The 16,928-nt window shown below is 32.7% G+C and overlaps 1 protein-coding gene across 3 annotated transcripts in view; it reads right to left on the minus strand.

The window, feature by feature from the left end:
* Positions 1 to 776: 776 nt before the first annotated feature.
* LOC117121965 (oxysterol-binding protein 1-like) overlaps positions 777 to 16,928 on the minus strand; it is a 43,045-nt gene continuing 26,893 nt past the window's right edge. For all 3 annotated transcript variants that reach the window (XM_033267405.1, XM_033267404.1, XM_033267406.1), the window contains 9 exons: positions 11,005 to 11,131; positions 9,292 to 9,436; positions 8,488 to 8,637; positions 7,933 to 8,178; positions 4,912 to 5,133; positions 3,408 to 3,503; positions 2,537 to 2,712; positions 1,861 to 2,081; positions 777 to 996 (listed from right to left, as the gene is read on the minus strand). In XM_033267405.1, coding sequence (XP_033123296.1) covers positions 854 to 996; positions 1,861 to 2,081; positions 2,537 to 2,712; positions 3,408 to 3,503; positions 4,912 to 5,133; positions 7,933 to 8,178; positions 8,488 to 8,637; positions 9,292 to 9,436; positions 11,005 to 11,131 — 1,526 coding nt within the window. In that variant the 3' untranslated portion in view covers positions 777 to 853. The remainder of the gene's footprint in view (positions 997 to 1,860; positions 2,082 to 2,536; positions 2,713 to 3,407; positions 3,504 to 4,911; positions 5,134 to 7,932; positions 8,179 to 8,487; positions 8,638 to 9,291; positions 9,437 to 11,004; positions 11,132 to 16,928) is intronic.

Genomic DNA, 16,928 nt, shown 5'->3' on the forward strand with positions numbered 1-16,928 from the left:
AAAAATGGCCCCTTATTTGCTTTAAACATTTTTCATGAAGATGTGGAACCCGGACACTCATTCTCCTTCATGTGGGCCTGTCAATCTCAGTAACAAATAAAACGCTTTCCCCTCTTGGTAGACCCTTTACTCCTTCACTGGGCCTGGAGCTCATTAAAATCTCCTGCTTATAAACTAGAACCATAATTTTACTAGGAATATTAATCACATTCACAAACAAAAGCATCCTGACTAAAATCTGTTTAGTCTCTACTGTACTGTATTCTGAATTTATATAACCAATATCTTAGTTTAAAACATACATAGAGCCTCATAAATCTGATTGTTTTTTTAAATACAGTCTCTGCATTGATAATATGTGTATTAGTCTCCTGATAACAATTTACTGTTAAAAGTAGAGTTGAAAAAGATAAATATGACACAAACTAAAAAAAATGTATAATGCTTATAATTGTGTCCATGTATAGATTAACTGAGTACTTCATGCAACCACATATCAATTATTCATCAACAACAGGGGGGGGGGCAGTTCAACCTTTTATATGACGTTATGTAACAGAAGTTTAGAAACAAAGATACTCCTTATAAGTCATGACAGCCTTAACCTATATTGCATTTAATCGCAACACGGTTTAATTTACCTAATTAAAATAGTATTCATCCAAACTTGACAGCAAGATACTGGCTGGAAATCTTTGGTTATCCCAGCCTGAAGCCACCAATTTATCACGCTTATGATTTAGCACGTTAATAACATGATTTTGAAAACTCGCATCTTTTCAATGGTATCAAGTTATATCTTGTATTGTGGACCTGCTTCAACATTTTGGTACAAATTTTGTGATTGGCCAGATTAAAATATATCTGCACATCTTGACCAATCATGCTTTTTCTTACTCTGCCAATACTCATTTGTGAATTTATAAGAAACAGTCTTGCTAAATGCATCCATTTCTCGATGGAACCACTTTGGTTTGTATGCTTCATAAACTTTTCCTGGAAATGAATGAAAGATTTAAATTAAATTTATGAATAAAGGCATAGTTATCACATATAAATACACAAAACAATTGTACAGTAATACTAGTAATGAATGATCAGGAAAATAATATTATATATAAAATAATATTGATATTATTTTGATGCTTTTACTATTATTGTAATAATAGCAAGAACAATAGTAAAAAGAATAATAGAAATTATATCCATATTATGGTAATGGTTGGAGACTTATATAGCGCATAATACATGGTCTCTATGCACTGTACAGAAAACAAAAAATCTATTCTAGTAGGTCACCTAAGCTAACCAAGCTAAAATAAACAACCGAAACAGACAACGCAGAAGGAACCAACACTATCGCACCGTTCACCTGCAATTTGAGACCACCGACAAGCAGTGGTTAGCAGGTACGTAACTCACAGGTGCTTGAAATAGTGTTGCCATCTGGCCTAGGCTTTCCTAGCAACAAAAGTGAAAAATTAACAGAAACAGAGACAAATTAAAAAGAAAGGAAGGTGTGATTTAAGGCTCTGCTTGGAAACAGAGAGTAAGGAAGACTCCCGAATGTAGATGGAAAGTTCATTCCATGAACTATGTCTTTCTATGCTCTGTAAAATATAATCCTACTGACCACTTGAACATAATGAATACAGGAACAGGTGCAAAGCATAGCAATTGTCATGGTCAAGTGGTAAAGAACAATAGCACTAGAAGGTTGCTTACCAACCACCTTCACAATCAGAAATTCTCAAGTTACAAGTTGCAAATGCCCTCTCCAGTCTGGATTATTAAAAAAAAAAATATTTAACCAGCTGCAGAGAAATAAAAACAAATTTATTGTAAATTTTGATTACTTACCTTCCTCTGCATGTTGTTTAGCATCCTCCTCTCTCCTACGCCTGGAAGCTCTTTGTTTTTCTTCTAGCCTCAGTTTTTCTTTATTTGCATCGTCCCATTGTCCCTGTTCCATCAATCGTTGATCAGGACGTAACCTACTATCGGTTGGTGCTACCCCTTCCTCCATTTCATTTAAAGTCATTGTTAGATCTCCAAAGTAATATATCTTTTCTAAACCAGGTCTGTCAAAAAAAAACAAAAACAAAAACAATAAACTCATTCAACAGAAAAAAAACATTAAACAGAAAAATTTTGCGGATTCAATTGAGACTTGAGAAGAGTTCATAGACCTGAAGCTGACAGGACTTCAACAAGCAAACAACAATGGAGGAAAAGCTGTATGCAAAGAAGTATTATAGATAGGTACTGGTGAAAAATGTACGATTTGTAATAATAATAACAATAATAACAATTCTGTATTGGTCCTTATTCTAATTGGAAATCAGAAATTTGGGCTGGGCTCCCTGGAACCAACGGCAGGCGCAATGCAGCATCACATGACTTAGCTTAACTCTCAAAATGAGGGTTATTCCAGGAGCCAAGCGATCAGACTCTAATTAAAACCCAATGCTGGCAGGGTTCAACCGGGGTGTTCAGCACAACAAGCAGGAAATCTAAAAAGGAATTGTACACTCACGCTAATGGTCTCCTAGCCCATAGTAACTTAGCAGGGCCTGTCTGGTAGACTGGCTTATCTTTACTTGACTTATCAACAGTGATATTAACTACTTGAGCACACTCCATCTTCTTGTCCCACGTTCCCGACAGCACATACTTAGCGGTACCGTGGCTGTCCGTTACAACGCCAGTTACCTACAAGTACACACATGTTCACACTTATGTCTACAATGTCTCATATATTCTGAATGGTATGAAAATAATATGATGTCAAAAAAATGAGTATGTATAAAAGTGATAATATTGTGACAATGTTTGTTTAGAGATGGATTTTCCCAAGCAATGTAAAGAGTTTCTTAAATTGTAAGTTAGCTAATATTACTGAAATTCACAGCACAAGAAAGATGTATACAATACACAATTACACTTAAATTTCATTATAATTACTCAAATAATCAGTCTAAAGCATCTCATTAAAAAAGTGTAGTTCAAATAATGACTATAATTCATGTGTATAAAACAGTAAAATGCATAATTTTAAAAACTAAATCTAATTATACCACTTCTCCATTTGTAGTGCCTCTTGAAGCAATGAAATAGTTAACATTAAATGTATAGCGTCATTTAGCTTAATGTTACTCCATGTTAAAAATATTCATAGCATTCTCTCCAAATGAAATTACCATGTCAACTATAAATGTAGTATTATCAATGAATAGAGACATGGTATATTAAAACAGAGATAATAATCTTAGTTGAATGAGATTTTAGTCAATTTGTTGTAGAAAATTATTCATTATGGATTCTAGTTCACGCATGAACTATGTAAAAATAGAAGGAAAAAAAATAAATGTTCTTTTAAAGAAACTAAGCACCATAATTGATCTTACCTTTCTTGGAATATCTCTGGAGAAATAACTATATGCCTTAAACGTCATCCGGCATACTTCTTTTGTCGTGTGATTTACAATTTCGCAATCTCCGGCCTTGGTAACAAAATGAGGAAAAATTTCATATTAAACAAGGGAAGCAATAAAAATGAAAATAGAAAGACTATGATATACTGTATTGGTTTATAAAAAAAAGTCATAAAACATTAGTTCTGGGAAAAGGAAGAAATTTAATTTGTAGTCATGCGTGAAGTGGTAGATATGTTGAACAAGGAATTGCTTCTGTTGCTGCCTACCAGACTGTTATGGAAAGAAATCAAATTATGAATTACGAAATGAACTGCAACTAATGGAGAAATTTAAAGTCGCATGGGCTGTAGTGAACCGCCATGTTCATACTTAAATGTATAAATTTTCATGCAGCCTGACTGGGCAGATAATTGTGTGTTGCTAATAGGCATTCTAGCAAATTTTACTAAACTCAACAGAGACTTTCAGTTATCCCAGACACAGCTCCTTTATTAATGCTGTATGAGAAAATTTTAATAAGCCTGTTAGAATAGATCCTGGTCCATTTGTTCATGTATATGTAGCCAGTTTAAATCACAATTATATCTCCTGTAGCTTAGTAATGCTGTATAGCTAGTCTCTTCAAATTTTTATATTTTATAAGCTTGTTAGAATAGGATCATTGTTCATGTATATGTAACCAGTTTAAATCCCAGACATAGCTACTTTAGTTAGTAATGCTGTATGGCTAGCCATAAGCCTGTTAGAATAGTTCAATTGGATTATATATGTATTATTGTAATACAATGAATTAATTTAGTTCAAACAATATCAATATGTTTGGTTTAAATTATATTAATTCATTATACATTAATTAATTCAATTTATTTTGAAGTGACAGTTCTAAAGTTTAATATTTCAACCCATCACAGCAAAGAGTACAGGATGTAAAATTTTCAACAAGCATAGTAATTAAACATAACACAAATGTACAGAAAATAGGTCACTTCAGGGCCTTTAATGCCCGAGATATACTTAAAAAAAGTGGAGAAAACATAATATTAAAGCAAAGCAGAACTTTTAAGTTCAAGTTTAAAAGAACATTTATTTCTCAAAAGTAATAATAATGCAAATAATAAATAACTAGCCAAGTTTGAGGGGCGAAACCCAGAAAGCGGAACTTGTTTAGGGCTGCCCTGAAATAAACACACAGAAAAACCAAAGCCAAAACAGAACAGGACAGGACAGGACAACAGGAGACAAGACAGACAAAGCAGACAACACGAGGATGCTCAGAAATGCATTTTTTATTCTTTTATAATATTGGGACAAAAACAAAATGTAACGAGTTGGTAATGGAGATCGAGAATGGGTAAAAGGAGAAAATTATGTATAACTTGATAAGAGATATTTTAAAAATAGGGGCTCACAAAAAATGAGATCAAATGATGTGGGACTGCAGTTAATAAGACTGAAGAAGATGAATGCAACTTACATTATCAACCCAGAGCTTGCCAACGATAATGTTATGCACAGTGAGAGGTACTTTCCGCCATGTATAATGACTGCCAGAGGACTTGAACTTTAGATGAGTAACACCCTGGGGGAATATCTGAAGATACTTGCCCCGGAATTTACTAGAGATGGTTATGTCAGTCCACAGTTCCCATTCTTTGCCTTCAGCATGCATAGCAGCAGCTGGGGGGTGATGGCTTACCTGTGGAACAAAACAAAATTGTGTTTATCACTAAAAAAAAAGGATAATTCAGATATGATAAATTACTTTTATCAACTAAAGGAAGAGTAAAAACAAATAACAATAACATCATCAAAAATAACTATAATAATATCAACAATAATATTAATAGCAATATATGATGAATAACAATATATATATATATATATTAATATTAATAACAATAAAATTAATATATTTTATATGCGTAGCACGAATTATATTTATTTTAGAATTCCTTATTTAAAACCAAGTAAAAGTATACGTACTGCTATGTTTTGTTCCACAATTAATACCTACATTAAAAACCTAATGAAATTATTCAAAGACCAATTATATTTAGTATCAGCATTATTCAGTATTAAAATTTTGTATCATTCTATTACGCAATGTTTGTGCTTTCTTCCAGGTTACAAAATATCATACAGCTCCTTTTACAGCAATAAATAAAATCTGAATCTGAGATTTAATTCAGTAATACATGCAAGATGACGGGTGTTACGAGTGCTTTGAATACAGATATTAATGGTGCTTATATGATGTGAAGGGTTGCTTAAGTAGACAGGGTCGAGTGTGAGTAAATTAGTTCAAATGGCCAAAATTAGCAACAGTATGAATCTCTTGCTTAGTATTCAGGAATACACAATAAAATGGCAATTAAAACACTACATTACTTCAGCTAAATTTAAATGTTTTATTGTACTGTATACTCATTATTACATAATAATTACTTATAAAGAGAAACTATATATTTAAAAATTTCCTTCATACCCAAAAGCAAGTACAATCGTCACTTGCTGTACAGATTGGAACATTATCAACCAAGTCTCTTATTGAGGCCAAGGGAATGGAGTTGTTTTTGATAGTGAGAAATTTTTGATTCACATTAAATCCAACCACTACCATAACCATGGAGGTATCGATAACCTAGCAATAACCAATTATCCTCATTTAAAAATTTAATTTGTTGAGAGTTCATTGACCAGATGTCATCTTCTGTCATTCTCATTAATGGCACCTCGTGGAGATGGAGATTTATAGTTTGAGTTAACTTTGCCAATTGCTACCATTGCTCATTATTTTATGTCCTCAATTATTTGAATTCAATACAAAGTGAACACAATCACCATAATCAATACTAAATCATATATGTACACTTAGTATCCTAGAATTGGCTGCTCTAATGTTGTTTGAGTGTGTGACGGAAATGAAGAAAAAACTTATAATTCTACCTACTGTATATGTGCACGCAATATACTATGTGTATTTATGATTGTGTAGGGTAACTTTAATATTTTAAGAATTTTCCTTAACACTTTCCTATGTAAACTATTAATCAGTTCTTCTTGTTTTATGGTGAGTGTCCATATTTCTGAATCGCACATAAATAATGCATCTGACGTATGTAATACATAGTCTTAGTTTTAAAGCTGGAGATTTATTTCTTGTTAGTGTTTCTTTATGTTGATTGAAAGCTACAAGAGCAAGTTATTTGTGGCATTTTATATCCACTTCTGAATCAAATAGAGATGCTAAATATTTGCACCTCCAAGATTCATCTCCATCCCTTTTGATGTTATATTCTTCTGTTTTACTACTGTTTATAACAGGCTTCTACTCTTCAGTTTCTCAGGTACGGTCTTCTTAATTTCTTCAGATCACTTATATTGTACAAGTATAATTACATGTCCATATTATATCTTTGTTTACCTCGTTCAATTAGACATTCTCTTGTTAATTGGTTTCTGTAAGACCTACTTGCAATGATGGCTTTGTAATAAGACAGATAATTTGTAGGTAGACAGATATATAACTCTCATAATGGGGCCATTGGTGATGGTCAGCACCAATATTACTGCCGTACATTAATTAAAATTTATTGGTAAGAATACTCTGGAATAGGGAATGAAAAATCTGTAAAATCCTGCAGATATCATGTGATCATTGTTATATTGAAATAAATTGGCTATTTATGTCTATTTAGAGTAAGTTACTGGAAATGGCTATTGCCTATATGCTATGCTTCGATATGGAGTCACTTACTGTAGTGAAGACATTAGCTTTATTATGTAAATGCATGCATGGTTTAATTTCTTTGTCTATGTATTGCAGGCACACTATCAGGTTTCTGTCTGTATAACTCATAAATGTTTGGTCAGATTTGATGTTTGATTGTAAAGACTCTCAACAATATGTGCTGTATATCATTATTATTGATATTATTTTTATTATTATTTTCAGACATATCTAATAAAACAAATTCTGTATCTTTCAATATCAGTTGAAAATCAAACACAGCTCTACTTCATCAGACCCGAGTCTCTTCAAACATTGTTTGTTGATTCTAAGAGAACAACAATCTTATGTATAATTCTGCATTTGGTCTTCTGAATTTTGATGTCAATTGAGAGGATTCCATTGGTATGAGCATTTTTCAATAACACCAGGATTGTGTTTTCTATGAGAACCTGAGTTTTAGAGGCACCTAAGTGGCCTGGTTGGTCAAGAACAAAAGCTGGTTGGTGGGTGGGAAGGTGGTGAAATCCCCTAGAACTATAGCAATCTTGCATGTAGTAAGTGATGTAATTATTAATTATTTGATGGTTTTGAAGCAAAGGGAGAAAGGCTAGGTCGGTTTATCAATGGGCTTCACTTGAAAAGAGGTTGGGCCAAACCATAGAAATCCATCTGGTTATGGGCCTAAGGTGTGAAGTGTGTGAAAGAGTTAATTCCTTTCACAGAAATAATCTGTACAGCATATGGAATGGCAGGATGGCTTACTTGTTCTGTGAATGCTTTCCATCCAAGGTCACTGGTTCGATCACACTCGTATGTCTCTCCCAGCAGGGGGTTAAATGGCTTGGATGTACGGTACGACGTTGCAGCATACATTGATGTTGTATACGCAGCGATGTGCGCTAACTCTTCGGCTGTCGTTTTACACTCAGCAGCTCTATCTAAGATATCGGCATACTCTAAGTCTTCTACAAACCTTTGTAACATTGAAAGAGGTTCATTGAAATTCACCTGAAATTAAGAAAGAAATGTTTTAATCAATAGAGACAAACAACACTTCATAAGCATACTGAAGATATTCCAGGTAGGAGGTTACTTTTGGCACACCACATGCCAATTGAACCCACTACTTATATTTTCAATAAATGTTCAAAAATTTTTACAGGAACTCGAGGCTTAGGAGACAAACACCCAAAACATCTCATAAAAAAAAGTAAAGTTGCACCCTTTAGCTGGAAAACCTTCTTGTTTTTATTGTTGAAAAACAAGGTGTGTAACAAATTTTATATCATTCTCTTTACAGTAAACAAGTCTACTTACCGGCATTGGTATCTTGGATAATTCCTTGCCGATGCAATTTTTCATGATACTCCAGAGGTTGAGACTATGGTTGGGTCTCTCTGGAATTGTTGATCGCCTCTGTCTACCCTTCCTGACAACAGGTCCTGTCCCTGAAATCAGTGCTGAGTCCTGTGTGTAAGGAGTTAAACAATGATTGTATAGTATTAATGGTGCAGGTAACAACTTTAGTCTGGCTACATCAGTGGTGAATTCAGTTGGGAGAAAGGCAGTTGGTCCAGACCCCCTAATTTTCCAAATTTATAAAAAAACTGGAGAAAGGTGGTATAGAACCCCATCCCTGAAAGTCCTACCCTGGGCCCCCACTATCTTCTAACTCCTAAATCTGCCACTGCATATTGTAAGTAAAATAAAACAATTGGTATCTTTCATGCCTTTAGGAGGATTTCTTCAAAGGGGGTTTTATATGAGAACCAATGGTCTAAAGGTGCCTAATGGAGGCACCGTAGGTTCCTGGAGCTAAACCATTCATTTGATGATTTTGAATAGAGGCAATTAGCTAGGAAAATGTTGAGGGGAATCATTGAAACCTGTGCATAGGTATGCACCCAATAGTTTTAATGAGAACTTTGTAGGATATGAACGTTTTTGATGTGGGATTTAATGGTCTTTACACTGAACTGAATACTCCTAAGGAAGACGGAAGAATGTTAGATTTACATAGAGTTACAGTACCATATTAATATTTTGATTGGGTACTATGATAGAGTATGTTAAAAAATTGTAGCAAAACTGATGCATTGTAAAACAAACAAAAATTCTTACCTCTCCCCTTTTATCTAAGTTCCCTTTGATCGAGATGACTCGAGCTTCATCTCTTTCGGGCATCTTGTCTTCATCACTGCTGTACTCGTCGTTGATGCGAGCCTCTCCCCCTATACTGTTGCAGCTGTGTTCACTACCTTGACGTCTGTACGAATTAAAAAAAAAAAAACGTTCACAAAAACAAATTTCAGGTGCAAATTCCCACATATCACAAATTACAACAATAATTACACAGAAAAAAAAATGCATATGATTAAAGTAGATCTGTGGCTTGGTGATAATTTGTTTGCCTTCCAATCTCAGAGTATAATAGGTTGTTTCTCACAAATCAACTTCATTCTCTAAGCTTCATATTAAGACTTAGTTCATTGAGCATTGCATCTTGCAATTGGCAAGATGCTTTTCTGCTTGGTGAAAAAAAAAAAATGTCACTTTATCAACAACAAAAAAAATCAATAAAATTATATTGCTAGAGCAATTTCTATGTATGTTTGTCAGGGTAATGCAATCTAAATTTTGCCATAGTAAATACCAAAATTCTCAAAAAGTATAATTAATTTCTAGAAAATCAAAAACAATTTATAAAATTTCAATTTTATTGTGAGTGCTGCCTAATCATTAGCTGTTATCAATATTGGTTCAGACTAACACAGCTACAATTACTGTACATTGTGAGTGCTGCATCATCATTAGCTGTTATCAATATTGGTTCACACTAACACAGCTACAACTACTGTACATTGTGAGTGCTGCATCATCATTAGCTGTTATCAATATTGGTTCACACTAACACAGCTACAACTACTGTACATTGTGAGTTGTGGTGTGCATATACATGTTCAATTTTTTTTTTTTTTATTTCAATTTATTCAGATCACAAATGGCAGTAACAAGACTGAATTGCTTGTGATTTACAGTTTAAAATTCATTCATAAATTGTTAAAAAGTACAAAAAAGGGACATCAAAAAACAATAAAATACAGCGATATACAATGAAATAACAGCAGAAAAAAGAAGTTAAAAACATTACAGGAATAGATCAACAGTACTGTATAATAATTATTGTAAATTATTTGGTAATTAAAATTGAAAAGGTTGGAATAGGCCTAAACAAGAGACAACATTATTATAATTTTCGTCTCTATTATCATTGTCAATATTATTATTATTATTATTGTTATAATTATTAATATTATTATTATTAATATTAGATGAAAATTGGAGTAAATATTTGAGAGATTGGGGGATTTCACAAGTCATATACCTATCTTTAAAGCTAAGCTCCAGAGCAAAATGGTTTTTTTTTGTTGCTATTTTTTACAAATGAATATTCCAACACAACAAAATGATGAATGATGAAATAAGGAACGGATTAATAGATACAGATTTTTAAAAATAAATATTTTAAAAAAACTGGTGGAAAATGAGTGCTATACAGTAGGGCTCCACTAGTTTTTTAACATTAAAAATCTATCTTATTAGTTATTCACAATTATTTCTTCAAACACTCCTTCAATGTCTTTTAGAATACTGTCCCCTTCAATGTCTTTTAGAATACTGTCCCCTTCAATGTCTTTTAGAATACTGTCCCTTCAATGTTTTTTAGAATTCTGTAATCATTTGTACAACATATCAAAATATTATTCCTTCAGAACCGTCCTTTAAATAAATTGTAAACTACATGTTTATTATTATACAATACATAATAAATACCTGTGTGATTTCAGTGCTGTTGCCCTTGGAAGTGACACTGTGAATTTGTCAGCCGGAGATTCGTCAACGGCATCAAAGAACTCAGGTTCGTCTTCGTCACTAAACTCTCCAGCTGGATGCGGACAATCTGAAAGAAATCAAGATCGTTGGACAACGAAATGTTTATGTCATGATACAGTCTGCTTTCTAGCATTCAGTTAAAAGATAATTATAAGACTATGCCCTATATCTGAACCAATCTCATGATATTTTCAACAAGCAGTAAATAAGAACTTAGCATATACATCTGTAAGGTACACGTGGGACTTGTACATTTAATGTGTGTATTTGTGACAAACGGCTTCACTTACTAAGCCTCATTATAAGACTTAGTTTAAAGGGCATCAGAGAGTTTCATTCCGTAATTGGCCAGTGTACTTTCTGTTGGATGTGAACATTTCTAAACCAAAAAACAACCACAAAATTATATAGCAGTGACTAATATCCCATAAAACCTTTCCATAAAACACTATATGAAACAAAAGAGATTAAAACACAAAAATCATATGAATTTTTTTTTATTCATTCATGGTTTCTTGGTACATTTCTCTTTTTAATAAATGAAACACACAAAAAATACATCAGCTTATAATCCCAATAAACCCAATGAAAGTGTTTACTACGTGTGGCTATGTAAGGAATGTAGAAGTCCATCCTTGTCCAGGTTTACTATATTTCATAACTGTTGTAAACGTGCTCAGGTACGTGTGTTTTAATAATACACCAAGGCCTAATCTACAATATCATACAAGTTTAAAAGGCATCTTCGTTAACAATGTACATAAATTGGAAAGCAGTCCTTCCTATTTCATGTCATGGATTTCTGAATAACAGAAACATGGTTTCTGCAGAATGACTATTTCAGACTAATTACAGTACTAAAAAAATACCCAAAAGTGCAATCACAGTGACATTTTTTGAGGTAGAATGAAACTTGGGAATGTATTTGAGGCTCAGCAATTAGAAATTTGTTTAAATGTTAAATCTATTTAACCCTTTCAAGTCTTATGGTGTCGCAATGATGCCCTCTTTGACCATACTTTATAGCGAGGGGCGTCGTACGTACACCCTGGATAGATTTCATGATAATTATTTTATAGCTAGGCAATGGTAATGGGGCAGACTGGAAAGGGGTAATATTGTTGGTATACAACAGCAAAACATGCGCGATATAATTTATGCACCAAAACATAGAGTAAATGTAAAAATTAAGGTAATAATGTTTAACTAACAAGAAATTAACAATAAACTTTGGATTTTGGTTGGTTGTAAGGTGCTCGAAATCCAAATCCAGGGTCCTGGGTTCAAATCCAGTCAGACCAATATTATTTTCACACAACTATTAACTCCACACCAATCCTCATAATCAGGCTGGCTTAATAGAGCATTTCATCTTGAGTCGCTCACATTAGATCAGAGTGAAAAATATTTTTTTTAAAAACCAAAACACATTTAACACGAACTGATTTGAAACCGAGAGAGGACGTAGTATAACTACTAGCTACAAAGTGAAATGAGCAAGATGAATTTGATACAGAATGATAAATGATACACACAAAACACTTACAGAAAGACCTGGATCAGAACCTGGATAAATATACTTAATAAACAGATACCTGTACCGCATCAGCACAGTTTGTATTGCATGTGGCAGGTGATTATAAAATTCTCATACACACAGGCCAAGACATATCACCTTCAATATACAAACCATTCATAATAATAATATAACAAATTTACAAATTCAAAAAAAAAAAAAAAAAAAAATGGTTTTAACTTATTATTTTACAAAAAAAAAAATTGGTTTTAACTTATTATTTTACATTATAATAAACAGCATTTACTAAAAGTTTTTTTTTTTTAAATAATTAATTGTGGTGTTGCTGTGATTTTAACCCAGATATCTCAATAAAATTCCATAATTTACTTTGATTACTGATGGTCTACTCTCTTTTAAAAAGCAAACTTTTGTTGGTAGTATCTACAAGCTAAACAGTTGAGACATAATCAACCAATTTTGGGTAAAGAATATCACACACATTCACTTGAAGTCATTCTAATACTGCTCATGGCTTCACCTATTTTGATACATAAACAAATCAAGTGAAATATTATATTTCAAACACTATCCAATTTATCTCATATTACTAAGTCAACCTCAAATCTAATCATATTTCCCTGTCAAATGTCAAGCCATTATTTAACGGATTCTTATTTAACAAATTTAAATTTTCCTTTCCTTCCATTTTATTGATATGAATATTATACATTGTTGTTATATTCAGCTATATTTCTATTCTGATAAATATTGATCCTATTGTTTATTACTTATACTTTACATAATAATATTTATTTGGACTTGTACTTTTATATCAGTGGCATCAGTTGCGTCCGAAACACAAAACACAAATGAATACAAGACAGGCTTACATAAAATTACAAGAATAACAAAAACTTAAACCCCACTCAAAACAACTTTAATTAATCTCTACCTTCCTCCCTCTCACCTCCCTCCTTCCCTGATAATTCAAATTTTATCCCTCCCCACTGAATAAAACTGCACTACTGTATACCTAACCCCTTATTTTCAGAAACAATACAAAATATAAACTATCCTTCTTCCCTCCCTAAATAATGCAATCATTTACCCCTTTCCCTTTAAAATAATATAAAATTTAAGAATAAAAAATAACATCAAAACATTAATGCAGAAAAGAAAAACGAAACTACTAACATGAAAGTGAAAAACGGAAATGAACTATACAGGTAGAGCATGGGATTCAATATCTCATTGCACAATTTCCAGGCTCTTTTGGTATACAGTATCTTTTGCAAAACCTGTCGAAGATATTTCCATGCTTTCTTCTAAGTAACAACAACGATGAATTTACAATGCACCTTATGTTTAGTTTTATTAGTGTAAAGATAGGAAGCATACTGTTTGACCTTTCTTTATTCTGTCAGGAAAAATCTGTCTTTTCTAAAGTTTCAAAATGTCAATAAATAAATATTTTATTATTATTATTATTTTACACTCTGCATATTACTGCTTTTGTGTATAAATACCAATGATACTATATTATGTTTGTTTGTATAATTTATGTGTACTGTACATTACTACTGGTATTGTAAATAACAGGTGTGTACACAGTACTGTAGTATACCTTAACAGCATATGACTTTAAATGGATTATAGTAGCGGTAAAATCATAGTATAGTGGCAGAAATTCAGGCTCCAAATATTGAGGTCAGGGGTTCGAACCCATACTCTACCTTTTGCTTAGTGTTCTTGGGCAAGGCAATTTACCCACAGTTGTATCTCTCCACCCAGGAGTAAAAGTTCGGCTCAAAAGCCAAAGCACCAATCACTCTCATATTTTACTAGCAGCAATTTTATGGAATTCTCCTCTAGAGAGCTGAAATGTGTTCAATTTCCATAGGTGTTTGATCAAATTATCGGGGTAATAATGTGAAGCACTTAGAAGGCTTGCTGGGTATGATATGCTTTATAAGAATAGCATATTATTATTAGCATGATATATTTTAAAAACCTGTATTTTTGCTAGAAAAGGAAGATATAATAAATACCTATGATGAAGATAATATTTGATGATTAAAATTTTGAAAGAAATCCGGTTGATAGAAATTGGTGATGAGGATAAGAAAATTATGGTGAGAATAATAATGTTGATCTGATCATGATGATGGTATAATACTGATGTTGATAATTATGATAATATTGTGAAAATAATGACAAAAAAGATGATGATGATGATACAATATATCAGTTATAAATTATCTTATCTTTTCACAGTACTGTACTAGAGAAATTACAAACTAGTTTTTGAAATTAAAAAGGCATAGGGCCTACTATACATCAAATGCATAACAATGAAATATGACCTCCAAATTTGGTAGACAAACAAGAGAAATAAAAAAATGGTAAACATTATTTTGACTATAAAACAAAACAACTGGTACAATCTAGACTAATGAAAATCTAGTACAATAATGGTATGCACTCCACAGTGCCTTGTCCTCATTTGCTATAGGACCCCAACATAATTAATCACAATTTCTCGTAATTTAAGTTTAATTAAAAAATAAATACATTACCTTTGCCCTTACATATCCAACTAAAACAAGAACACATTTTCAGATTTGTAATACTAGGAAACACATAATACTCTAAACACAAGTATTCTACTGGAAGCTTAAAAATGGACACGGGTGAAAAGAGAATTTATGGCCCGAGAGAGAGAGAAAAAAATGCTAATCTATAGGAATTGACACATGGATGGTTTCAACCTTGTTGACGTATGCAACAGAGATTGATTGGGAAAGTGAAATATTGATTACAGTATAATCAATAGCCCAGTGCTACTAATCAATTCATATGCCTTCCTCTTCTGTCACAACACACAACCCCAACTCACTGCTATTCTAGTTTTTCCAATCAGTTATTTATTTATCCCATGGAAGTATTAATATGCGTATGTCCTACTTGATAAATTTTAATGGATGAGTATATCTATTCCACTCTCATGGATTCGGAAGAGCCTAGCTTACACTGAGTCTTGCATCATTCACTGAGAGTCTATCAGTATTTTCTGTAGGCTTATTACCATCCTCTGAAGGACTGTTATCATTCATTTTTATTAATTTCTGTTTATATGTAGTATGAGAGATTGGGACAATGCCACAAAATATATGAAATTAAATGAGTGTGAAAATCTACTGAACTGCCTTCCTATTCACAATAAACTTACAGGTAAACCACATGTGTTATACAATCAAACTATTTTAATAAAAAGAAATCAGACGTGAATGTTTGAAAACCAAGAACACCATTTTCAAATATTTTTATATGTAATATTATATTAAATTATAAGATCACAGACTTATAAGAAATATAATGTTATATAGTTACTCAATGCCTTGCATTTATATTACACAGAGATCCCAAGTCTCCTGAAAATCGCGGGTTTCTCCCGATTTTTTAGGCCATCTCCCGCCCTCCCGATTTCTATTAATAATCTCCCGATTTTTTTAAATATCCCGAAAATTTCACGAAAATTGTGATTTCCACGATGTCAGAGCAATGAAACAAAATTTCTTATCTTAAGCCAATATACTATGGCGCTCGCTCAGCCTTAAAATGTCGTATACAAGACCAGGGAGTTGTTATTTAAGTTATCAAAATAACAACTCCATGGCAAGCAGGCCTAGATCTGTGGTAGAATCGCCTTGTTTATCCTCTATGTTACGATCTTTTTCACCTGCGCCGACCTCAATCAGTGAGATGACTGTCAGTTGAGTAAATAAATTTCAACAAATTAACGAAATCAGAAATCACATGGGAATGGATGCCCCAAGTTTTTTCGCCGCGAAGATTTGGAACTTTGTAGAATCGGTGCAGTTACCTTGCTAGAATTCTATGTTGTAGTAAATTAGGCATAGCCTCTAATATGCCAATGAACCAAGCAAAGCCTTGTTGACTGCTGCCAAGAACGCTTTACTAGCAAAATTCCAAATAAATAATAATATTTATAAATTTATATTTTAGGCCAACTGCAATGTGTAAACAAATGTAAAATTGTTAAATAAAAGTAAACAAATTGATGAAAATTGTTTGTTTTCTTCATTTTGTGTAATACTTTCATGTTGCACAGCGCGTCGTAAGGCATCACTGCGCGTCGCTACAGGAGGCGATCGCTTCACGAAAAAAATCTCCCTATTTTTTGGTTTTTCAAACTTGGGATCTCTGTATTACATGTCTAACTGTCAAAATGAACATAAACATTTCAGTTAGTGGTTGAAGGTTTTCTGTTTCTGTATTATGATTTATAATATTTTTTAATGAAATTGTTAATTATTTAATATAT

The sequence above is a fragment of the Anneissia japonica genome, unplaced genomic scaffold (assembly GCF_011630105.1).
Source record: "Anneissia japonica isolate Jap-2015-1 unplaced genomic scaffold, ASM1163010v1 scaffold352_len1594369_cov220, whole genome shotgun sequence".
Taxonomy (NCBI): domain Eukaryota; kingdom Metazoa; phylum Echinodermata; class Crinoidea; order Comatulida; family Comatulidae; genus Anneissia; species Anneissia japonica.